We start from the raw sequence: 26,825 nt of genomic DNA on the forward strand, positions 1-26,825 counted from the left end.
CTGGGGAGCTTGTAGCCAGGGCTGCTGCAGCAAGCAGCTGCGCGAGCCTTTTGAACATCAGAGGAGGGAGGGAAGGAAAGGGACAGAGGCCGGATGTTGCCTGCGGCACCCCTGACCATCATGCAAGGCACCCTAGGGTACCACGACACACTGGTTGAAAACTACTGGGTAAAATGAAGTTCAAGAATGCTCAGTCGAGTGCCACCCCTTCCTGGGTCCCAGCCAGGCCTGATCTGACATGTGGTCCAAACACTTCCTCCTCTTCTTAAGCGTCTCAAAGTGCAGCTAAGTTATAGGTAGGCAAAGTAAGGCCAAGGGGCCGGATGCGGCCCAATCACCTTCTCAATCCGGCACACGGATGGTCCGGGAATCAGCGTGTTTTTACATGAGCAGAATGTGTGCTTTTATTTAAAATGCATCTCTGGGTTATTTGATGATCTCCTTCTACTGGTCAACAATAGAAAGTGTCCTTTCATACTGCATCACGGTGTGGTACGCTGGTTTGACATAATATGATAGGAAGTGCCTACAGAGGGTGATGAATACAGCACAAGATATTATGGACTGTCCCGTGAATCCGCTGGATGAAATAGCGGAAGAACGTTGCCTCAGGAGAGTGAGGAAAATTCCCAGGGATGATTCACACCCTGGCCGGCACTTTCTTGATTTCCTGCCCCCAGGCAGAAGATATAGATGCATGATTAGTCACACCAACAGGGTAAAAAACAGCTTCTATCCGTGGGCTGCTGAATGAAAAGATAACAACAGGGCAACGGAATTCTGGGTTTGGTGGGTGTGCGTCAGTAAACGAGGAGAATTAAGACTAAGAGCTGAGTGCTCATGTGATCTCACTGTATACCAGTTGTACAAGTGACAATAAAGTATTTCAATTTCAATTTGTGGGGCATAGGAATTCGTTCATCCCCCCCCCAAATATAGTCTGGCCCCCCACAAGGTCTGAGGGACAGTGGACCGGCCCCCTGCTGTAAAAGTTTGCTGACCCCTGAGGTGAGCACTTTGACAGTCGCTCTGTCTGGGAGAAATTCGGGGTAGGGGTGGGGGACACCCATCGCCCTGAGGGAAATGGAGGGGAGGGAAACTCAGCTGAAAGCCAAAAACTCTGGCAGCTGGTGTGGGCGCCTCCAGCTTTGGGGCCCAGATCCAATGTTTTTCCAGGGTCATTATCAATGCGGAGATCTACTGGAGGGTCCTGCCTTCTTGCTTTCCATCTGAGTAGAGCTCATGTCTGAGGTCTCGGCAGGGCTGCACCCTGGCAGATCCTCTGGGTAATGTTGGTCACAGGGATAAGAAGCTAAACGATGATGCCTAAGGATGTGCCAAGTTGCACCTAAAAAGCTTACCCAGGGAACAGCCGGCCAACGCAAATCTCCCTCACTCTCCATTCAACACCCACAGATGAAATTTTGAAAAGTGCTTGCATAAGACGTAAAAGAGGAATTCAAGCGAAGCGAAAAGCTTTGTGTGGGATTTACAGTTCCTGGAAGGTGGAGGGGAAAAAATGTAGGAGCAGGAGATAATCTGGTTCTGCTGGAAATAATATTATGGTTCAGCAGCAAATACTGGGTATCTTGTTTTGGAACTAGTCCTTCTTAAAAAGTAATTGTTAAGAAAGGATATTTTTGGGTGGAACTTGGTATTTGGTACAAAATTTGATTCGCAGATCAATTTAGCCCCCCCCCCCCCCGCCTTTATTCTTAAAAGTGGATTAGAAGAGGCCAAGGCAAGGATTTTGAAGGCACCAGCATTTGGGTCTTGGTATCATCCTGTGATTACATGGTTAGTTGCACCATGTCCTAGGCACAGGCATTGCCACAGGAGATGGGCACCCCTTACCTCTTCACAGGAGGACATTCTTTGCACCAAGTCCAGGATTGGTAGAAAGTTCTGTTGTTGGGACAAGTATATAAGATACCATTACACTTTCCATTTTTAAGTTCAGAATAGAGTAGTTGCTTTGGAAGACGATAACCAGGTATCCACACAATATGACCAGTCCAACGAAGGACGCGTGGGTCCGGAATTGGCCTCCACAGTCACTTACGGACTCATTGCTAAAACCGTGTTTATGGAAGACAATCTTACTCGGCTATGAGTGATCGCCAAAGAAGAAAGAAGAAGAAGTAAGAAGGCTGTGTGGAGATAAACTTTCGAACCAAAGCAATGTTTCAAGATGAAGCTGGAAAGCTAAGAGTTTTGGAATGACGCAGTTAAAAATGCCGTCGCCATTTTGGGAGGCATTGTTGGAGCTCTTGGGTCTGGGAGGAGAAAGAGAGAAATAGAGTTGTTTACATACGTCTCGGTGGGACTTAAGAGCGACAAATGCCAAATTTATGATGGAAAGAGCGATGTTATCTATGAAGGAGATATATGGAAACCATCTGGACTTAGTGGAGGAACAGGAAATCCACACAGGATTATTATTTTGCTTATCGGCTTAAGGAGACTAACAGAAGAGATCGTAAAGGAAAAATAGAAATTATATGAACAAGATATGATGTGGAAACACCAAGATAAGACTGGATAGAATTATGAATTTTGTTTGGACTGATTGGGACTGATTTGGACATTAACGCAGTAATAAGAAGATGATCTGAATCCCCCTTTGGATCTTGAAGTATGGGTTCCCCCAACAAAATTTAAAAATTTGGCTTTGTAATTTGGAATTTATGTGATGTGATTTAATTTGATGTGATTGGCCAGTTAATAAAAATTATTAAAAAAAGAAGAAGAAGAAGAAGAAGTAAGAAGAAGATAAACCTACCATGTAGGTTTGCACCTCTCCCAGGCCACTCCTGTTCTACCCAGGGTTCCACCCTATTTTAGCTGTTTCACTTGTACATCTTCACTGGCAGAAGGCTCCACAGGTGTATTTGTTGTGTTCCACTGGCGCATCTTTTATGTGGGTGCTGCATCTTGAGTTTCGGCAGTGCTAAGGGACTTCTGCCAAATCCGACAGCCTCTTAGCTGGTAGAACTCAAGCGTTGCACAGGAATGCTCCCTTAGTCATCTTTCATGAGATCTGTGTATATCCATCCGTACCCTGCTTCCAATGGTCTCTCATAGTTGGTTCCAGTCCTGGTTTTCTGTTTCAATCTTATGTTTTCCTCCATCCTTGCTGTGTAGGTGTTATATCTGTCTGCTCTGTAAAGTGTGATGGTGATTCTGCTTCTCTTTTCTTGAGAAGTTGTACTCATCTTCTCTATTAAACACCAGGCCTCTTCCAAGTAATTACTTCATAGGATCTGTGAGCTGCTTGGGGTCACTTACTTGCTTATTCTGCCACCCTCCATCCAAAGATCACAGGGCAATATAAAAATGCAACATGAGAACACAAAACAACAACAGCAAACCAATAACCCGCTCCCACAAAGACTTGTAAAAGGGTATAGGATGTTAATCAGCCCAAGACCTGCTTGAAGAGGCACATTTTCGCCTGGTGCCTAAATATGTATAATGAAGGAGCCAGCCTGGGGAGAGCGTCCCACAAACTGGGGAGCCACAGCAGAAAAGGTTCATTCTTGTGTTGTGCCCTCCAGACGGCATAATGTCTGCACCTTTCGCATTATCCAAAGGTACTAGGCAAGGATGTATTCTGTGTTTGTAAGCAGCCCTGTGATCCTCAGGTGAAGGGTAGTAGATAAATTTAAATAATTGGCAACCAGTGCAGTCAGGATTAGCATTACAATCCTGATATGCTCAATAATATCTTGCCACAATGAGCAACGTGGGTGCAGAATTCTGCACCAGCTGAAGTTTCCAAACCACCCTCAGAGGCAGCCCCATGTATACCAAGCTGCAGTGATCTAGCCTAGAGGTTACTAGAGCATAAAAAAGCATTTTGCAGTACTTTTATGGTTTTTTTTCCAGCGTTTTGGGTATCCTCAGCCTTCATCCGTTTGACCAACCTTACCTAGGAATATAGGAAGATTTATTACGCCATTGGTGCACCTATCTCAGTATTGACAACATGGACTGACAGTTGCTCTCCAGGATTTCAGGCTATGATTGGATTGGCTTAAGACAGTTTCTGACCCCCATATTTTGACCCACTTACTTCATGTTAAAAAAGCTATGGGTAATGCATTGGTGCTCAGCATATTTTCCCCAAGTTTTTATTCTGTGGTTTGGTAATATTAGCAATTGCAGGTGAAACATCGCCTTGGGCACCTTAGAGGAAAAGGGAGGATATAAATTAAATAAACAAACAAGTCGTATTTCTAATCTGTCACATGTGTCTGCTAGCCATTCCACCAATCAGTTGTGAATGATTATGGCTAGGCTACAGATATGCCCTAAAATCACACAGACCTGCTAGAGCTGAAGAAGGTTTGAGAATGCTAAGTAAACCAGGGTTGAGGAGTCTTGTGGAGATCTGCTTTGTTTGTTTTACTAGAGCCTGATGCCCATCAGCCAGTGCAAAGCACAAAATAGCAGCTCAGGAAGGAGGACATAAACCCTTGGCAATCTATTGCAAATCCCCCAGAGATCTACCAGAATATTGTGACCTCACTCAGGGATAAACTGTTGAGTCACTCTGCAGACAGAAGTTGTAATTCATGCCAGCCCTCATCCTGTGCCAATGAAGGCTTGCCTGCTAATGCAAATAGCGATTTGCATGCCCTTTCTGTTTTGCCTACACTGACCTGTCTCTTACAGTCAGCTGAGTCTTCTTTCAGTTTCTGCCTTAATGCAAGAAGGCTGTTTCTCAGAGGGAAGTTTCGTTCAGCAAGGCTGAAGCCTCACATTCAGGTGAGTGCTTCCCTGTGTCTTGAAATACACCTGGGAACTGTCGCTCGGTAGTGCAACTGACTTGCCCCTCAGCAAACAGACACCCTTTGAAATGAACTACACTTTGCTATTGGAAAGTCAGCGGTTCGAATCCCCGCGACGGGGTGAGCTCCCATTGCTCGGTCTCAGCTCCTGCCAACCTAGCAGTTCGAAAGCACATCAAAGTGCAAGTAGATAAATAGGTATCATTCTGGCAGGAAGGTAAACGGCATTTCCGTGCGCTGCTCTGGTTTCACCAGAAGCGGCTTAGTCGTGCTGGCCACATGACCCGGAAAAACTGTCTGCGGACAAACGCCGGCTCCCTCAGCCAGTAAAGCGAGATAAGCGCCACAACCCCAGAGTCGTTCGCGACTGGACTTAACTGTCAGGGGTCCTTTACCTTCACCTTTTTATTATTCCGTTGGTTTCCTCAGAAACAGCTCGGACCAATGACTCATTTTCTTCGTGTGCGATTAAAAGGATGCTTTTAAAAGGAAACTTTTCCACGCTTTTGCAGTCATTGTCATTTTGGTGTAAAGTTGGGACAGTCCGATCTGTGCCCCACCTCTGAGATTATTGTTTTCTAATTCGCATGACCCTAAGAGGTCTTAGGCAACACCATCCATATGGTTGGGGGGGCATTTCTTCCTGTTGAGCAGCAACCCCTTCCCTGCGTTACTCTCTTTGGATGTTGAGGCCTTAGCATTGTGACACTGTTAGGTTTTCTTTTGAGATTGCAAAAACCACCCCAGTAGTGATGTATGGAAGTGAGAGCTGGACCATAAAGAAGGCTGATCGCCGAAGAATTGATGCTTTTGAATTATGGTGCTGGAGGAGACTCTTGAGAGTCCCATGGACTCCAAGAAGATCCAACCTATCCATTCTTAAGGAAATCAGCCCTGAGTGCTCACTGGAAGGACAGATCGTGAAGCTGAGGCTCCAATAGGTTGGCCACCTCATGAGAAGAGAAGACTCCCTGGAAAAGACCCTGATGTTGGGAAAGATGGAGGGCACAAGGAGAAGGGGACGACAGAGGACGAGATGGTTGGATAGTGTTCTCGAAGCTACCAGCATGAGTTTGACCAAACTGCGGGAGGCAGTGGAAGACAGGAGTGCCTGGCATGCTCTGGTCCATGGGGTCACGAAGAGTCGGACACAACTAAATGACTAAAGAACAACAACAATATTAATGTTCAAAAACAAATTAAATTGCAAAAAGTTAGCTAAATAGAACCCTGATGCTCAGAAGCAGTGTGCTGGAAGAGGGGAGGGGAAAAACAAAACTAGGAATGGGCTGTTCTTTCCTGCCTACCCCCCCTCTTGGAGGCTCCTGATGGAAAGAGAGTTCTGGATTTGGGTCAGCTGCAGTGAGGCTCTCTCCACGTTCTTACACACTTGTGGCTGCAGCTTCCACCCCTGCCCTTAGTTGAGTCTTCTGTTCTGCTGTAATGTGTGGGGGTGGGGGATCTGTGACCCCCCCCCCAGACTTTGCTGTTTGATTCCAACTCCTATCATCCCGAACCATGACATAACCAAGGGACGGCAGGGGGGCAACTGCCCCCCCAAATCAAGTAAATAAATAAATAGAAATACTTAACAACTTGGTTCTGCCCCCCTAACATAAATCCTGGCTACACCCATGTCCCTGACTCTTGGCCATGCTGGCTGAGTTGATGGGAATTGGACTGCTAGCAACATCTGGAGGGCCGCAAGTTCCCCATCCCTTAAGTGCTTTGTAGGCATGTGGTTACTTCATAAGCCTCCACACCTTAAACAGCTATTTTTGTTGTCTCCTTGGCATCCTTTTTGTTTGCACTGCTTTAGATCTCTTAGGCTTGTTCTGGTCTACTTTATTTAGCAATGTTTGTGTGATTTGTCTCCTTCCACTGGATCTGTTTTATCCTCCAGTTTTTATGATCTGTGAGGGCCTTCCCACACTGCCATATTCAGAACCTTTACAATGGTATAATGCAACTTGCTATGAATAAATCTTAAATATCTCAATGCAAACACTGAATTAATCAGAAGGCAGGCTGGCACTTCATCCTCTCTTCCCATCAACCATGCAAAGAACTGTCTGGAGCCTGTTTGTTAAGACTGTGCATTTCCTACTGTAACAGCTTGTCTATGCTCCTTTCAAGATCCTGTCATGTTCGCATGTGCTCTGTGTCTGAAGCTGTCATTCATTTCATTTAGATAGAATGTGAGGCCACGGTAGAGATACCTGCTGCATGCAGAAGCTCCCAAGCTTAAGCAAGGCTTCTCTAGTTAGTTTAAAAAATAAAAAAAAGGTAGCAGAGGAAGATCTCTGCCAGAAACCCTGAAGAGACAATGCAAAGGGATCCATGGTGTGACATGGTGTGAGGCAGTTTTCATATCTTCCTATATGCATAAAAATGTAAGGTGTCATCACACGCTGCAGTTTGTGTGGCTGCCAATAAGCGGCTATGCCAACTGCACCATGAGGAGTGGCTGGCCGGCCCTGGCGAGCTGCTTAACTGAGCGGTGGGCAATGTGGAGCACCTCCCCGCTTCTTTTAAATGAGATTTAATGGCAGATTAATCTGGCAGCAAAATTTAATGGAGGGAAGTGCTTCGTACAGTATTTCAGCAAGCTTCTCTGTGAAGCACCTCCCACCTACTTTGAAAGGGGCTTGGAGGGGTTTGGGGCGAGCTGTGGGGTGGGGGCGAGGGGGTGGGTAAAGGGAAGGAGGCATGGAGGAAGGGGGCTTGGCAAAAGGGTTGGTGAGTGGAGCAGACCTGGTTGTCCTACAATGAGAGCTTGCCCAGTATATCCTCACAGAACAGACCCTAGGCCCTTTTGAAGTCTCACCAGTGCTGGATTTACGTATAAGCTAAAAAAGCTATAGCTTAGGGCCCCACTCTCTTGGGGGTCCCAAAAAATTTTAAAAGGAAAAAACACCTGGATGTACATTTCCAAAATATAAGATAAAGAAATAAATTAAAACCTACATACGGTTAAAGCTTAATAATTATTTCACTATTAAAAACTTCTTCTTAATTGTATTTCAGTTCAACAATTACTTTGATAAAATACATACTTTGTTCTGTGCAAATGACGTTAGATACTTATTAGGTCCATAAATTACCATACAGCATATATTCAAGACAAAAAACAGTGAGAATTTGTTGTTGACAAAGGACAACTGGACATATAAAGGGCCCATTACCTTCAGTAGCTTAGAGCCTCATCAAACCTAAATCCAGCCCTGAGTCTAGCACAGAGTAACCAATGTGGTACTCTCTAGATGTTGTCCGACTGCAGCTCTCATCATCCATGATTGTTGGGCATAATAACAGGGGCTGATGGGATTTGGGAACACAACAATACCTAGAAGGCAGCACATAGAGAGGTATTGTATCCTTGGAAGAAGGTCAGTAAAGAAATATTATTGTTACTATCATCATCCTTAAAGTAAGGTACAGGAAGCCCTAAAGGGCAATTTGATGCACTGAAGAAAGCCAAACCATTGGTCAACCCTGCTTCTACAATCCAATCTTCCCCTTTCTTGAGTGGTTAATGAGGTGGTTTGCTTACATACTTTTAAAGCCGGCATGTACTGGTGCCCCAAAGAGTTGCTTCAGCAGCTATTCTGGTTAAATACATAAGTAATTAACCATGGTTAGCTGTTTTTAGATCTCTGAATACAGAGAAAGGGAATGAAACAGCCACGAGTGCCAGTTTCATGCTACTGAGTTCATATGTCATATATTTGAATGAGCCACTGCATATCAAAAATAAACGATCAAGTGACAGATACACTTGCATGTGTGAACCAACAGCCATCAGTAGGGGGTGGGGGACCTTATGGCTAAATTTCCCTCACTGACTGTCCAATTGCTGTTCTGCCTTTCAGGCCCCAGGAGGTGGTAGCACATCCATCGCTCAGTCGCCTGGCCCTGCCTAGAGTCCCTTCAGCCCCAATGGCTGAAGTCTGGTGAATTGAAAAAGCTTCAGCAGAGACGGAATCCAAAGGCCAGCAAGCTGGAGGAGGACATGAAGAAGAGCTGCAGCGTCCTTGCTGTGACTCCAGACGAGGTGAGCAGGGCTGTCACGGTTGCCTTGCCGCAAATTGAGTTGGGTCACCTGCCTGAGATGTTGCTTTCCCCCCCATGAAACTCGGGGTGGAGTGAAGATATAATTTATAAAAAGCAAAGACAGTTGCCAAGTTGATTCATAGAGAAATGCTCCAAAATCCACAGTTGGCCTTTGTTAGGGTCAACCCAAATGCCACAAAGAGAGAGCCAGATTTCTGGTTCTGTTGGTCTCTGAGGAAGCAGGTGATGGAGGGTGGGTGGTTGAGGGAGTGCAGTACAAAATGCACAAATTAGATCTGCAGGTCTGACTGGGCTGCATTGGTCCCTGCTTGATGCAGGGCCACAGCTCAGTTACATCTCAGATTCTCACAGTGTTTCCCTCTGGTGAAGGTAAGCCCAGTGTCATCCCAAGCTTAGCAGTTGGACTGACTGATGTCATTGATTGTCTACAACCCCACTAGATCCAGGCTTCAGGCAGGCTTTTTTAAAAAAAGCATTGTAAAGCATCATCTGTACATTACTTATATCTTTTTTAAGAGAAAGCGGGTCGGTGGATTTGTTTTTGTTTTATAATTTTATTATTATTAATTGACATCCATACACAATCTTAAGTACATGTACAAAGGGAAGGTAAAACTGATAATGATAGTAATAACAAACTTAAATAATTATACTGTTAAATATTGATTTGAACTTATACTTGTACATGCTCTTTTCTTATACTTTCTAGCTAAACAAAAATAAACCAAAGTAAAAATCCAATAAACTAAATTTCATCAAAACAGACTTCCCATCATTTCACGATGTAAGTTACATTTACGACATTGAATGTACTTATACTTCTTACCTTACTATAATTTCTAGTACTTTCTTATAACATATTGGACCATTTTTCCTTATTTAATGGTATTTAATTTACGAAAGGGTCATTCAAACGCTGCCATAGATGTTATGTCGTTGTTATATTTTTGTAGGTATTTCTTGGACATATCACATTTTTGCTGTTCGGTGGATTTGAATGGGGAAATTTCTTGGTGCCATCATAGGGGACAGTCTGTCAGTGATGTTTGCAGCTAGTTTCTGCTGTGAACATGCAGAACAACCTTCTGCCCCACCCCTAGATCCCAAAGAGGTAAAATCATGCTTGGGATGCAGGGTGTGAGGGCTGTTCCAGAGTGGCTGCACTGCCCTAAAAATACCTTTAGCTCAGTTGGTAGAGAATGAGACTCTTAATCTCAGGGTTGTGGGTTTGAACAAATAATGGGCAAAAGATTCCTGCAGGGGTTTGGGATAGATGACCCCTGTGGTCCCTTCCACCTCTACAATTTTATGACTCTATAGTTCTAATAAGGTTTGGTTTATGTAGGCTTTCCTTTCCGTATCACACGATGTATCTAAAATACCAAAAAATACTTGAATTTTTTACATGTAAACTTTGTAATGAGAGAAACAAGTAGCAGATTTACCTGTCCCAGTGGATATGTTTTGGATATGGTATATGCTCAGAGCTATTTATTTCCAACTTTTGTTTTATATGCATATTTTTCTTTCTTTTTAAAGTACTTTATTGGCTGCCAGTCATAAGTTGTGCCGCTTTGTTTCTTTGAAGTGTATAATATTGTTTCAACAGCTGTAATTCCCCCCCCCCTTTATGCGTTTTAAAATTTAATAAAGATTAATTTGAAAAATAGAATGGTTATGTCTTTCTTCACCTTTCAGGTATGCACAAAGTGGTGAAATTGAACTTCGAAACTGACCCACTGAGGACTAAATGTGTGGTGTTTTTTCAGCGTCCCTAGTGGGGAGCAGGAACTGTTACAGGCAGGGGCGCAGGGTATTGGTTTATGTGAATATGCATTGAAGGCAATTTTTTGTTTTTTGAATGTTTCTGCTGTTGGGGAGGAGGAAATGTTCGGGCTAGCATCTGAACAACAGGACATGGAAATTTGAAGCAGGGGGGCTAACATGTGACTTAGCTGAAGAACAGTTGTCATAATCCTCAACCATTGGCTACACAGGCTGGGCTGATGAGCAGGGTTAGAAACTGGGATAGAAAATCTAGGAGCCAAATGGCTCCTGGGACCTGGGTTGTGGGCACCGAAACAGAACGTCTAGTCGCCATCGGCGGGTGGGCTAAACACTTTTAATTTATTATTTTGATAAGCATGAACTAATACGCTATTCACACAAGTGACACATTGTTAAATCTCAGATTTTTAGCAGAAACTTAATACATGTTTAATTTGGTGTTTACAATAAAAATATTGGTACCGTACTTCAATTTTCAAAACGCTCTACTCTCTATGGTTAAACTCCTTAACATATTGTCTATCCTTACTTTGAGGCTTCAAAGCACATATTTCAGTAATCCTTGAATGCAAAAAAATGGCCCCAGACCTTTCGAGGTGTTCGCAAATGGAAAATCTTTAGGCACAAAATGCTCCTGGCGCCCTGCTAATTTTGAACCCTGCTGTTGAGAGCTGGAGGGATGCAGATCCACCCCCTCCTGGCTTTAAAGGTCAAACAGGGACAGAATACTTTCCCAGAGTGGTCTACAGTAAATAAAGAAATTCAGTTTTTTTTTAAAAAACCAAGCATTAAAACATACAATTTAAACCACAATAAAACAACTTATATAAACAAGTCCAAATCTCAACTAAAGAATCCATGACAGATGGCCATCCAGCCTCTGCATAAACACCTACAAGGAAGGAGAGTTAACAACATCCCCAGGGAGACCTTTCTTCCATCAAACTGCTCTTACTGTCAGAAAGTTCTTCCTGATGTTTAGTTGAAATATCCTTTCTTGCAACTTGAAGCCGTTCATTTGGGTGCAACCTTCCAGAGCAGGAGAAAACAAGCTTGTTCCATCCTCCATGTGACAGTCCTTTAGATATTTGAATATAGTATCTTATCTTAACCCTTGTGGTCCTTTCCAACTCTACAATTCTATAAAATTCTATGAAAATCTCCTCCCAGACTCCTCTTTCCCAGGCTAAACATACCCAACTCTCTCAACTGTTCCTCATAACACTTGGTTTCCAGACCCTTGGTCACCTTCTTCTGCACATGTTCCAACTTGTCAATATCCTTCCTAAACTGTGGCACCCAGAACTAGACACAGTACTCCCAGGTGTGGTCTGACCAAGGCAGAATAGAACAGTACTATTACTTCCTTTGAGCAGAACACTAACTTCTGTTGATACAGCCTAGAATAGCAATAGCTTGTTTTGCTGCTGTATCACACTGTTGACTCAAGTTCAGCTTGTGGTCTACTAAAAACCATAGATCCTTTTGACATGTACTATTGGCAAGCCAGGTGTCCCCCATTTCATAATTGTACAGCTGCCTATTCCTGCCTAAGTGTAGAACCTAACATTTGTCCTTATTGGAATTCATTTTGTTAGTTTGGGCCCAGTTTTCCAATCTATTAAGGACATCTTCATTCCTGATTCTTCCTTCTCCAGCATTAGCTACCCCTCCCAGTTTAGTGTCATCTGCAAATTAGATGAGCGCCCCCTCAATTCCTTCACCCAAGTCGTTTATAAAGATTTTGAACAACAACGGCCTAGGACAGAATCCTGCAGCACCTTATTTATCACATTTTCCCAGCGTGATGTGGAGCCATTTGTGAGCACTCTTTGGATTCAGTCAGTCACCAGCTACAAATCCAACTAACAGTTACCTTGTCCACCCCACATTTTACCAGCTTCTCCACAAAAATATCATAGGGGACTTTGCCCAAAGACTTACTGAAGTCAAGATACACTATATCCACAGCATACCCCTGATCCATCAAGCTTGTAACTCTATAAAAAAAGAAGAGAGATTTGTCTTGTGTGACTTGTTTTTGAGAAACACTTGCATCCTCTTCTAAGTGCTCGCAGACCAACCATTTAATTATCTGTTCTAGAACCTTTCCTGGTATCTATCGATGTCAAGCGGACCAGTCACTAGTTATCTGGGTCTTCTCCCCCCCCCCTTTTGAAGATGGGGACAACATTTGCCCACCTCCAGCCTGATCCATGACATGATCTCATTTCAAGGAAGGGGATCTGTTGAGTGATCCAATCCCTCCTCTTGGCAAAGCACTTGCTAAGGGAGAGTAGTAGCACCCAGCACCGTGGAGCACAAAAAGCAATGTGCCTCAAAACAAGAGGTGGCATATTTTCTGAGGCAAACTTTGTGCTTCCGCCAGTTGCATTACAAATGGAACCACGTGAAGTTTCATTGCAGCTCTTTCGACAGCTGTCCAATTGTCTGCATGTGCTATTGCCAGGAGTATTTCAAGAGCACTCCCATTTAGATAGACACAGAGGAGTTACGGTAATAGCAGAAACCTTACCTGAGTCTTGAAGTGAGAATCAAAAGCCATCACTGGGGCGGGACACAAGAGGCTTGCTCTGAATCAAGCTCGGTGGGTGCAGATAGCGGTGGAGCATTTGCCCACACTGCCCGGGGGGGGGGGCGTGGCGTGGAGGGTGCCCTCCCAGGAGTGGGATAGCCGCTTGGGTGCATGGAGTGCCGCGCATGCCCTGCAGCCGGGGATGGTGGACATTTGACGTGCCGCCTGCTTGCGACTCCCAAGCCTCCCCCAAGCTGTCAAAACGAAGGGTGAAGGGGGGAATGCCCCCCAATGGCTTGGGGTAGGCTTGGGAGTTGCAGGCGGGTGGTGTACCAAATGTCACCCCCCTCAGCAAAGACACCCAGGGTGGTCCTCCCCCACCGCCCCCCTACCTCTGCCCCTGATTGCAGAGCCCCCAGAAGGCAGCCCCCACCATTTCCTTCCTAGGGGTGGGAGGAAGCCAGCAGCACCTCCTATTTGCCAAGAGGCAAAATTGCGGGGGATGCTGCTGAGGAGGTGGCAAACCCGTCCTGCAAGGAGCATGCACAACTGTTGCTGCCTCTGTGGCAGCGACAGCATTGGCAGCAGATGAACTTTCCTTGGAGGCCAGATCTGCTGCCCTGGTGGATCCTGCTGCCTGAGGCAGTCACCTCATCTTGCCTCATGAGTGGGCCGGCCCTCGTGAGTGGCCATAAAGACTTGCTGATCCATCTCACTTTAACAACTACAACTGCCTCATCGTCCTGGCTCCTCCACCCTCCGTCAAGTCCAGTTGAGCAACAGCCTCTCCCACACAACGACTTCAAGAACAGGAAAAGCAGCTGGGAATGGAGAAGAGAAGCTCAGAATAAAATACCTTCAATACTTTCATAAGTTATGTGACCTTGTTGCTCAATTTCATCTTTTTGCATGGCTTTTAAAATGTATTGTAACTTTGCTGTTATTTTTATTGATTACAATTTATTGTAATTGTTGAGACTGTATTTCTGTTTGTTGATATTTGAGAGTTAATTTTTGCCCAACGTATTCTAATGCCTTACTGAAAATTATTTTTATATCAGTTGTCATTTTAAGTCATCTTTTTGTTAGGATTTTTAAAAAACCAAATTGTTATAAGACGTGCGATCTTTGTTGTTTCTTCAGCTTGTAAACTGCCTTGGGTCTGGCAATATAGAAAAGATGGTGATCTCTGGCAGGGATCTTCATGGTGGGAAGAATGACTGCAACCTGAACTTCACAAGTTGAATGCCAGGTTTGTGGCAAGTGCCCACATCCATCCACAGCAGGTAACATTAGCAAAGAGGGAGATGGTACAGGAGTGCCCTCTGCTGTCATTACTGCAGGAAGGCAGTAGATCGTATCAGGCTATTACGGCTGGCAAGCTTTGTGCATGTGCACACTTGTCAACATCCAGCTGTTTCCCCAACCCCAAGTTTGAACTATACTGTAAATGATCATGGAGAGAACTGGATTAGCACTTAGTGGTTAAGGCTGCAATCCTGTGGATGCTTATCCAGGAACAACAAGCCCCATTGAACAGACTGTGATTTGCTTCTGAGTGAGCCAATGAGGTGCAGTCGTTAGAGCAGACTTCCTCAACCGTGGGTCCCCAGAAGTTGTTGGACTACAACTCCCATCATCCCTGGCTAGGTCAGGGATCATGGGAATTGTCCAACAGCATCTGGGGACCCAAGGATGGGATGGAGTATTAGACAAGGACTAGGGAGGTGAGATGCAAGCCCAAACCCAGTCATGGAGCTCGCTAGGTGACTGAATCTCAGCCTAACCTATCTTCAAAGGGATGTTGTGAGAAAATGGTGGCAAGGGAGACTATGTAGACAACCTGAGGAGGAAAGGGGGGATATAAACGTAATAAATGTGCATAGGATTGCACCTTAAACTATGGGAATTAAGGAGCCAAATTCAAAGAAAGGGATCTTTTTAAAGCACACCCATTATATTTGATGAGTTTTATTCAAGCTAAAGGGAGCAGTCATAAAGATTTCAAGGAATGGCGCCCTAGTTATGGAGTCCTCTTCTCAGGGATGCTCAGCTGGCACCGACTCTGTTATCCTTTGGGCTCCAGATGAACACATTTCTTTTCTCCTAGATTCTTGTGGATTTTTAATAGATATTTTTATTCTCCATGATGCTGCTTTGATTTCCCCCCTCTACTGCTGCCTTTATATGGCTTCTTTTGTTTGCCTCTTTTTGCTCTGTTAGTAGTTATTGATTTTGGCTGTTGTTCAGTTTGTGTAACTTGTTTAATTTTGGGGGTGGGGAGGAGGGTGAGCGACTAAGGAAACTTTTGACTGAAAGGGTACCTAAATCAATCCTTTAAATCAATAAAACACGGCTGCTTGGGAGCCAAGGCTGGGCTGACTGTGCAAGCGCCTCTGGATGGACTGTTCTGATATCGATCAGGTTTCATATTTTTTCCATTCCTAAACTCAGTTCATCCCATTTCTGCACATATTGTGATGATGATGGTTTTTTAAAAAGCCTGTATGAAAAGCCTGTCGGCTCTAAAGAAAGCAAACTTTACACCATTACTTTTACTGGGACAATGGGGCTTAGATCTTAGAAAGACCTACATTTATCATGGTCAAATGCACTAGTTAAAAGTGTGGTACAGTGGTACCTCGGGTTAAGTACTTAATTCGTTCTGGAGGTCCGTACTTAACCTGAAACTGTTCTTAACCTGAAGCACCACTTTAGCTAATGGGGCCTCCTGCTGCTGCCGCGTGCTGTTGTACGATTTCTGTTCTCATCCTGAAGCAAAGTTCTTAACCCGAGGTACTGTTTCTGGGTTAGCGGAGTCTGTAACCTGAAGCGTCTGTAACCTGAGGTACCACTGTACTTACTGTAACAAGTGCAGCACACTTTTCAAGAAGAAAAGCAGTGTTTCCATATGTGGTGGTTTTGCGACGTCAACAAACCTTTCTGGAGTGCTGTCTTCAAAGAAATAAGCTTGATATATAACAGAACAATTGAAATTTCTCTTGCACTAGCACTACTTGGTTTACAGCCCCATCCTTTCCAGGTTACACTAATGATGACCACTTAGCCCAGAGTTCAGCAACCTTTTTCAGTAGGGGGCCAGTCCACTGTCCCTCAGACCTTGTGGGGGGCCGGACTATATTTTTTTGGAGGGAAACGAACGAATTCCTATGCCCCACAAATAAGCCAGAGGTGCATTTTAAATAAAAGCACACATTTTACTCATGTAAAAACACCAGGCAGGCTCCACAAATAACCCAGAGATGCATTTTAAATAAAAGGACACATTCTACTCATGTAAAAACATGCTGATTCCTGGACCGTCCGTGGGCCGGATTGAGAAGGCGATTGGGCCGCATCCAGCCCCCGGGCCTTAGGTTGCCCACCCCTGACTTATCCTTTCCATTGACAGCTGCCCATATGGAAAACCAGCATTGGACTTAACATCAATTCTTGATACACTAGGATATTGTCAATAGCATTGACTGAGAAACTATCATGTCAGGTCAGAGTAGCAAAGGGCATACACAATCCCTATTCCTTTTATAATATCTGACATATGTTTATTGTATGCATAAATTGTTCAGACTCTGGGAGCAATCCACCCAACACTTGTGGGAAAATCAAATGAAACGTCCTTACATAGCATGACAAAAGTCTGTAATTATATTGGGGAAAGTTTTTTTGTTTTGTTTTGTTTACTGTTGTAACAATTATTTTCTCAAAATCTTCTGTACCATGAAAAATAAATAAAAACGTTTCTTATATTTTTTAAAAAGAGTGCCAGTTCCATAAAGTGATCCCTAAGTAAACTGGTTCCAAGCTGTTAAGAGTTATATATACTTGGAACATAGCTTGGCAGCAAACAGGCTACCAGTGCAGATCTACTAATACTACCTTAAGCCAGGCTTCCTCAACCTCGGGCCTCTAGATGTTTTGAGACTACAGTTCCCATCATCCCTGACCACTGGTCCTGCTAGCTAGGGATCATGGGAGTTGTAGCCCAAAAACATCTGGAGGGCCAAGGTTGTGGAAGCCTGCCTTAAGCCATGCCCATTTATAATACAAAGTCTTGAGAGAGCCAAATGGTTGGGCTGAGGGGCAAAAACTCCTTAGGTGTAATTGCATGCTGTTATAAGTCACCTGTGTGATTTCAGGTCCACAAATATAGGTGGTCACCTGACATAACCCATATTACAAGCATATCCGAAGCAGAAAGCTGAAACGGATAAAATGAAAGTGCAATTGCAGCTGACACAAGTTGGTGAGCCAAACTGTAGATGCTGCTTAGCACTCTGGTCCTCAGATTCTTTCCAGGTCCTCTTGCATGAGATGTTGGGATGCTGAGATGCTGCTTAGAAGGGTCTCTGTGCAGTTAAGGCAGATCACAGATCGAGTGGGAGACCTCCAGATTCCTGTTCTGCCTCTTTTCCTTTGATCTCTGTGCTGACCTGTCCTTTGAAGTCCAAAGGATGCATGTTGGCTGCATGCATCCCGGTTCGCTTTCGCCTCTCTCCTCGCACTTCTGAGGTCTTTGTGGATGCCTTTTGAGAGAAAAGAAGGCAACCTGGCTTCTTTGTCCCTCCAGCTGGTTAGTTATCCAGAACCCTTTCCTATGAAGAATGCACTTTCCTGTATAAACACCAGTTTCATTATTTTATACAGTGGTACCTTGGGTTAAGGGACGTGGGTGGCACTGTGGGTTAAACCACAGAGCCTAGGACTTGCCATCAGAAGGTCAGTGGTTCGAATCCCCGCGATGGGGTGAGCTCCCATTGCTCGGTCCCAGCTCCTGCCACCCTAGCAGTTCGAAAGCACGTCAAAGCGCAAGTAGATAAATAGGTATCGCTATGGCGGGAAAGTAAACGGCGTTTCTGTGCGCTGCTCTGGTTCGCCAGAAATGGCTTAGTCATGCTGGCCACATGACCTGGAAGCTGTCTGCGGACAAACGCCGGCTCCCTCAGTCAGTAAAGCGAGATGAGCGCTGCAACCCCAGAGTCGGCCACGACTGGACCTAATGGTCAGGGGTCCCTTTACCTTTACCTTTTACCTCGGGTTAAGAACTTAATTCGTTCCGGAGGTCCGTTCTTAACCTGAAACTGTTCTTAACCTGAAGCACCACTTTAGCTAATGGGGCCTCCCACTGCCGCTGTGCCGCCACCGCACGATTTCTGTTCTCATCCTGAAGCAAAGTTCTTAACCCGAGGTACTATTTCTGGGTTAGCGGAGTCTGTAACCTGAAGCGTCTGTAACCCGAGGTACCACTGTACTAAGTCTCAATCTTCGAATTAAAGATGTGCTCCAAAGATCCATTTCACCAAAGTTTACTTCTGCTGTTGCATACAAACTCCAGAGGCCAACAGGAGATTCCTTTGGGCATGCCATTTACCAGGGCATCAGGGATGTCTAGTTCCTGTACCAGGGATAGACAGTGGGCTGGGCTGTGGGGGCCCAGGCCCAGAAGTCAATTGATCTGCCCCCTCCACCCAGCAACCCTATCCAATCTCTTAAGGCGCGGTTGATATTTTGATATTGTGAAGACTGTGCCACTTGCAAAGAGAAGAGACTTGTTTTCAAGAGTTGAATAAGGAAACAGAGAGGTCCTACCCGCCCCATCCAAAGAACAGCCCAACCAGATCAGATCATGGGGTGGAGGCCATTGGGGTGGGGGTACTGCTTTGGCTTAATTAAGGCTTCCCCAGGTTATGGTGGGGGCAGAAGTAAAAGTTTAAGGCATGGGGTTAAGGGAGGTCACCACCTGACAGTCTCTCCAAAAGAGTGGAATTTGCGAGGGGATAAAAGGAGTCTCAGACTCGTATATGAAGCTCAAGTGGTAGAAAAATTACAAGAAATGAGATTCCAACTGAACATTAGGGGGAACTTTCTGGGGGTAGGAGCTGTTCAGTGGTGGAATAAGTAATCTTGGAAGGTGGTGGGCTTTCCTTTCATTGGACGTTTTTGGGCAGGGGTTGGGTGTTAATCTGTGAGGGATTCTTTAGCCATGGTATCTGCATTGCAGTCAGTTGGACTAGATGACCCCCTTGGGGGCCAATACCAACGCCACAATTCTGTGATTTTATGATGACACTAAAGACTCAGTTCCTTGTCAAATGAGCCTTCCCAACATGGGGAATGACCAGCGATCCTCTAGAAGATGATCACAGTGATCAAGCTGGAATATAAGGGTTCAAGCGGTTGGTTTGTAAACACTTTGAAAAGGATTCTGTGATTACGAAGACCCAGCATGGGTTTCTCAAAAACAAGTCAGGTAGTAGTAGTCGTAGTAGTAGTAGTAGTAATAATAATAATAATTTTTATTTATACTCCGCCCCCCCAGCCAAGACCGGGCTCAGGGTGGCTAACACCAAATATAAAAACAACTGATTGAAATGCAGCTTAAAAAACAAGATTAAAATACAACATTAAAACATTAAAATGCAGTCTCATTTCAATCAAAACACAATCAAAATTTTTTTGGGGGGTGAAAACCTCAAGTCTTCACCAAGGTTATGAGAAAAGAGCTTCTGATTAATCACCAGGAATTACTTTCAGACACTAAGAGTTGTTTGACAGTGGAACAGACTCCCACAAGATGTGGTGGAGTCTCCTTCATTGGAAGTTTAAAAGCAGAGGTTGGATGGCCACCTGTCATGTATGATCTAGTTGAGATTCCTGCATTGCAGGGGGTTGGACTAGATGACCCTCAGGGTCCCTTCCAACGCTACAATTCTATGATTCTATAATTGTAACACGTGACGGGATGGAAATCACTGCTTTCTTGCTTCCCTTACCCTGCCCCAGCTTCTTTTGACAGCATCCCAAAAACCGGTCCAAAGGGTTGTTGGTTTTGTATGCTTGCTCTTAAAGTTTTTGCCTTTTGGTGGCCCTCTGTGTTTGAGCATTGCCTCTCACTTTGCTGACAGATCACCATTCTCTTTTTCCTGTTCCGCTTTTTTCTTTTTCTTTCTCTTGTCCCTGGCACCGTGGAAATTCCCCGGGTTTTGGTGGTTTTGCTTTGGTGCAGCAGAGGGCAGTGCTCCACACCTTCATCCTCTCGCCTTCTCGCTGTAATCCTTCATATTGACTTAACTTTTCCTTTAATTTGCCTGGCTGGGTTCCCTTGCCATTTAATTACATTTTCTAATTAAAAGGGTCAAGCTTGACTCCAAGTCAGAACTGGGAGTGCTGTGATAATTGTTCTAAGTTGCCTCGGCGCTCCTTGGGGCACGCCTGGGGAAACAGGGGCAGCTGAGCCTCTGCAGTCACTGCCAGCGGGGAATTGTTCTGGTTCCAGTCTCAGCTGCCCAGTGGGCTCCAGGCTGGTGGGGGCATCTTTGCAATGTATGTGGCAAGTCTGCTGGGAGCTTTGGGGCACTCTTAAGAGCATTGGAGAGGGAGAGACACAGATCTGTCCCTTGGGCACAATTCAGAACCACCTCTATTGAAAACGAACAATAGGACAGATTTTGTTGACTCTGTAACTCAAATTTAGACACTCCTACATTCTCTCATACATTGTTAAATCAGTTACTGTTTCTGTGTACAGCAGGCATGCTAAAAAAGAAAGAAAAAGTCCGAAGAGAGGAGGAGACTGTTTACTCTCATGAGCCCCTAAAGATCCTTAAGGACTTGACTTAGTTGTAGACATAGAATCACAGAATTGGAGAGTTGCAAGGGACTCCGAGGGTCATCTAGTCCAACCCCTTGCAATGCAGGAATCTCAACACACATGAGATCACACTTGCAAATCAGCAAGGGATGAGGGAGTCCCAGCTTCATGGCATGAGTCACACAGCCAGGATTTTATGTGGTGCCTTTATTCAACTTTTTCACATTGAAAGGTGGTGGTGTTGGGGAAATACCATATTTTTTGCTCTATAAGACTCACTTTTTCCTTCCTAAAAAGTAAGGGGAAATGTGTGTGCATTTTATGGAGTGAATGCAGGCTGCACAGCTATCCCAGAAGCCAGAACAGCAAGAGGGATTGCTGCTTTCACTGTGTAGTGGAGATTCAGGATATTTTTTTTCTTGTTTTCCTCCTCTAAAAACTAGGTGCGTATTGTGGTCTGGTGCGTCTTATAGAGCGAAAAATACGGTAACTAACATTCTTGGGGCTGCGCTTTATACTTTTATAGTAGTTGCCAAGGAGGAGAGGGGACTGAGCAGTTATCTCTTCCAAGTGCTGCTCTTTGATCTAGGGATTAGGCTATGGCTAATGGTTGCGTATGTATGGGAAGTTAGGGGAGAGGTAGAACTCTGCTTGTGAACATGACGTGCTCCTTTTGGGGTCGTTTGTCCACCTTTGGTCCCCACCCTGCATTCAGCTCTCACTTGTAGCTCCCAGAAGCTGCTGGCATGTGACGGTGACCGGGGCCATCTTAAGCATATCCAGCACCATGGGGCAAAGCTCCCCCCGCCTGCCCCCCCATTTCCCAGAGTTTTTTAGGGAGGACGGCGCTGCCAGCGGGGCTGGAGGAGGTGGGCAGCGGCTAGAGGGCAGCTCCTCCAGCGGGGAAGAGGCAGAGGCTGGATGCAGCACCTCCCGGCTCAGCTGGACGCTTTGTGCCATGGTGGCCACGGCAGACGGAGGCTCTGGGCGCAGCATGGCAGAGGCGGGCGAGGGCGGCGAGCTGATTCTGGGAGGCACCGCGTCCAGCCTCCGCCTCTTCCCTGGAGCCCTCCAGAACTTGGCGCCCTGGCACCCTGCGCCACTAGCCTCTATGGGTAAGACGCCCCTGACAGTGACCACACCCCAGAAATGGCTTCGCCTCAAACCCTCGGTGAGCTAAGGAAGTCCTTGAATGCAAAGACAGCCTCCAATGGGCTGAGTGGACGAGACCAATAGTGGGTCCAATAGCCAAAAAGGCATATCCTGTAGAGGAAAGTGAGAGGCAGATGTGGCTTCTCAACTTGGAAAGGTAGCCCCTCTAGGAGAAGGAAGACTCTGATCCTAAATCTCTGCTGCCTTGCAGCCATATTCATTCAAGAGAAAGCCTTTGGGAATAAGCGCCAAGGAAAAATCAGTACCTGCTGCCTTGCGGGACATCATTGGGAGAAGAAAAGGCTAAGGAGTGGACCCTACACAAATCTAGAGTGAAGATGGCTGGATGGCAAAAGAAAAAAAAAGAAAATGAAAATACACAAACTGCCATCCATGCATTTTGCAGCTGTTTGCTTGCAATTTTCAGAACGTAAGTGCATTTTGAAGCTTGAGACTTTACATAGAGCTAAAGCAGGGCTTGCTGCTCAATAGTGCGTTGACTTCATTTACATTCTACCAGGATTACTGAGCACCTTTTGCACAACCAAGACAAGAGCATTGGAGAGCTTTTAAAAATGAACAAGCAAAAGACTGTACAAAAAGAAGAAAAGCCTATGAAGAAATGGAAATGAAACTATTGGAGTTACAAAATAGTAAATGTACGTCACTTGTTTCCCCGAGAAGCAGCTTTATGCATATGATTCCGAAGCCGCTCACTTTTTGATATGGCCCTGTCCACTACTGGGATGCAGGCACTGAGAGCTTTCCACCAGAGTGATGTGAGTCATCATCTGAAAAATATTTTCCCCCTCCTGTTTTAAGTGATGACGCAGTTCACACATGCCAAGACCATAGTGGGATGGAGCCGATTGGGAAATGCCAACCAGAGCCTGTTGTGAACTTTTGCATGGTAAACATTTTAATGTGGAAGAGCCAATTGCCCGTCTCTCCCTCCGGCACACCACACCGCCATGAGTTTCTGCTTGCTTTGGGAAGGACTGTCAAATATTGAAGCTGTTGCAGGTGTCTTGAATTTGAATACCTGCCCATTATTGAGGTTTTACACAGCACACAGTTTTTGCTGAGATGCTGCCTTTCCATAGCTAAAACTATGCTCAAGGCAGCATACAACATGAAAAATAACAATAAATAAAACACATCAAAAATACCCAACAAAACCGAACAAGAAGAAGAGTTTGGATTTGATATCCCGCTTTATCACTACCCTGAGGAGTCTCAAAGCGGCTAACATTCTCCTTTCCCTTCCTTCCCCATAACAAACACTCTGTGAGCTGAGTGGGGCTGAGAGACTTCAGAGAAGTGTGACTGGCCCAAGGTCACCCAGCAGCTGAATGGAAGAGTGGGGAAGCAAACCCGGTTCACCAGATTACGAGTCTACCACTCTTAACCACTACACCACACTGACGTACACTATAGTAAGATCTAAAAATAAAGATACAAAAAATTAATATAAATAACAGCAACAAAAAACCCCAAATAACACCCCAGCCCAAGAGTCTGTTCATCAGCCTCAGCTTTTGTAGCTGGAGTCAGTCAGGTTTCCGCCCTCTCAGGCCAGGTGGGAAAAGCCTGCCAGGAAGGGAGCAAGTATTGCAGGACTCCCAGCCAAGATGCAAAGGGAGGTTTTGCCCTTAGAGGCCCCCTGAAAGCAAGCTTGTCATCACCAAGGAGCTCTGCTAAGCAACCAGCCTTCCCACAAGGTGGACAAGAGGCAAAAGAAAACTGTGCCTCTCACAGAACAGATGCCCTGAAGGATGCAGGAGGTGGGTTGCTGTTACTATGGTGCAGAAGATGATGTCAACAGGGTGTAAGAGAATACTGCCCTGAACATCTGTCGCACACATGATTTCTGCAAGCAGGATTTTGCGCCTGTCTGAGCCTTTTAATAAAGAGATTAGAGCTCATTTGCAGAGTGAAAGGGAGGGATGAAGAACAGTTTCCTAGCCTTCCTGTGAGGCAGGCTCACTGGCCACCTCTCAATTGCTTTTTAATGTAAAATTTGCAACATCCTTCTAAGCCCTTCAAAGTAGATTACAACTTTGTGAGCCGTTTACCTGGCATTTCCCTAAGGAAAAGGCGATCCTGGCAACTTGGTCGGCTGACTGTTAAGGAACATTCTCTGCTTTCCAACTCCTTGAAAACCTAAACCCCTCACACAACGAAACTGTTTCAAATTCATGTGTGAAAAAAGCAGCAGGGAGAAGAGCAAATTAAGATCGATAAGCTAAAGTGTTCAGAGTGCATATATCACTGCAGTTGCATTCATATCAACTCTGAATGGCAGGTTAATTACAATGGTAGCCAGCATGATGACCTCCATGTTACTGGACTACAATTCCCAGGGGAGTTACTGGACTACAATTCCTGGCCCTAGGAGTCCTCATAAGGGAGCTGGTCCTGGAGGAAGAACTGAGCGGGGAGAGACTCCATCAGGCAAGGCCTTCTTCCACCTGCCTTGCCCCATCCTCCATTCCCTGCTTCTCAATTTGTATTGTATTATTTTATGCACTGTTACTTGCCGTCTTTTTTATTGATTATAGCTCAGAAATTATTTATTGTAATTGTTAAGAGAGGGTTTCTGTTTAATTTTTATATGCTGATATTATTATTCTGTACCATTCTAATGATTGTTGAATGTTACTTTATTTGATGTAGGTTGTTTGTTTTAAAGCTACGCTTTATTATGACATTTTTGTATTGCATTAGATTGTTATAAGGTGTACATTCTTTGTTTCTTCAGTTTGTGAACCGCCTTGAGTATCGTAAGATAGAAAGACAGTATACAAATTAAAAGTGATGATGATGATCATCATCATCATCCTTGACTACTGGGGCCGAGAGGAGTTGAAAGACACATCACAAAGACTGCCTTGGGTTCATACTATTCTTTCTTTCTCTCTCTCTCTCTCTCTCTCTCTCTCCCTCCCTCCACACACACACACACACACACACACACACACACACACACACACAGAGGAATCAGAGAAGGGGAAGGGATGGGAGCAAATACAAAATAATAGCTTGAATTTTGGCTAACGAGTGTTGCCATAATTCATGGATTCTGGCTTGCAAGGCACCCTTGGGAGGAGACTGGCGCCAGCCCAAAACATTTTGCTGCCTGAGCAAAGTTGGCACCAAGTTCGCGCCATCCGCCCCATTCCATGTGCAGATGCCAGGCAGGGCAGAGCAAGCTGCATGGGGCAAACAGGCCTCTGCCCCACCTTAACCCCTAATTCTCATGTGCCCCCCAAGCAGGGGTGCCATCTTTAATAAAAAAATGGGGGGGGGGAGTAAACCACATCCCACATAATCCATCTCATGATGGAGCGCACCTACACTATTTGAATGGCAATGCCTATCAACTTGGGGGCGGTAGCCCCCTCAAATATTGGGGGGCGGCGAAGTTGGCTCCTATGCCCCCAAGCACTAGCTGCCTAAGGTGATGAGAAAGGACAGAAATGCAAAGGCTGCTTAATCTGTCCTGCCAGGTCATTTTTCCCAGGGACACCCAACTTCTTCCTGCTACGCCCCCCCCCGAGTGGTTCCACCCCCCACGGTTGCTGCATAGCAGGTCACAAAGCAGAATTGCCTGGAAACCCCACTTCTTAAATGAAGTGTTTGGAAGCCAGGGCTGTTGGTTGGAAGTTAATCGGTTTATGATCAGATTACTAACTAATCCTTACGTAAAGGGACAACACTGAGTAGCAATGAGACATTACTATTTTCACTGTCAGGCGGCTGTAAGCTGCTTAGCCAACAGAGATACTTGGCTCTTCGTTACAATATTTGCACCTTATGCATAATGAGTTACTCAGGACTGTCCATTGATATAATTCTGCAAGGGAAATATAATCACATCTATCAAAATTAAAATTAAGTAACCTTTTGGAACATACTCTTAAGTTATGTACACATTATATTCCAGACCCTCCAAGTGCCCCTATTTTCCAGGGAGAGTCCCAGATTTACAGAAGCTGTCCTGGTTTCTGATTTGATCCTGGAATGTGCCGCTTTTCCTTAGGGTGCCCCTATTTTAATCAGAGAAATGTTGGAGGGTATGGAGTTATGCGACCGCTGAGCCAAGGAGATAAGTAATATACAGCCTTTAGAAAACATCTGAAGGCAGCCCTGTGTAGGAAGTGGAACACAAAGGCTTCTATTTGGACATTACACATATAATCTATTTGTATTTCCTGTTCTCAGTGTTGGTCCTTAATTGCTTCTTCTTCTGTATTGGCAAGATCCATGCTGGAGCTGCTTGGGTGTTGGCCAGGGACTAAGGGGTGAGTGAAGATCTATATCAGGAACAAGTGGGGAGTGAAGATGTACATTGGGAACTTTACTGGAAAATAAGACCCCAAGGTGGTTGTCACCAATGGAAGCGAAAGCCCAGAAAAAGCTCAATATGGAGGCCAAATAGCCAAAATATTGGGAAATTTTGGAACAAGAAGGAGACAGATTGAAATTGCAGAGCTTTGAGAAACTAAAAAATAAAGTGCGAGACTGGCTTCATTATTTTCAGATAATGGAGGCTTATAATTTGGACAAGAAAATTGGCTTCCAGGTGGAAAAATCTAAATTAGAAACAGAAGTGCTAGAACCTAAAACTAAGATTATGTCAAAAATGTATAACTTGCTGCTGAAATGGAATACACAGGATGAAACGGTTAAGTCAGCTATGATTAAATGGGCACAAGATGTTGGACATAACATTATGTTTGCTGACTGGGAACAGTTATGGACCACCGGTATGAAATTTACGGCATGTAATGCCTTAAGAGAGAATATTATGAAAATGATATACAGGTGGTACATGACCCCAGTCAAGCTTGCAAAAATATATCATTTGCCC

General features: G+C 44.9%; 1 protein-coding gene across 1 annotated transcript in view; it reads left to right on the top strand.

Annotated features, from left to right (window-relative positions):
• Positions 1 to 26,825, top strand: part of PDE4A (phosphodiesterase 4A) — a 378,145-nt gene that overhangs the window by 21,947 nt on the left and 329,373 nt on the right. Inside the window, exon 2 of the mRNA XM_083593229.1 lies at positions 8,666 to 8,847. Within this exon, the coding sequence (XP_083449355.1) occupies positions 8,806 to 8,847 (42 nt within the window). The 5' untranslated portion in view covers positions 8,666 to 8,805. The remainder of the gene's footprint in view (positions 1 to 8,665; positions 8,848 to 26,825) is intronic.

The sequence above is a fragment of the Podarcis filfolensis genome, assembly GCF_964270895.1.
Source record: "Podarcis filfolensis genome assembly, chromosome: 17".
NCBI classification, from domain to species: Eukaryota; Metazoa; Chordata; class Lepidosauria; order Squamata; family Lacertidae; genus Podarcis; species Podarcis filfolensis.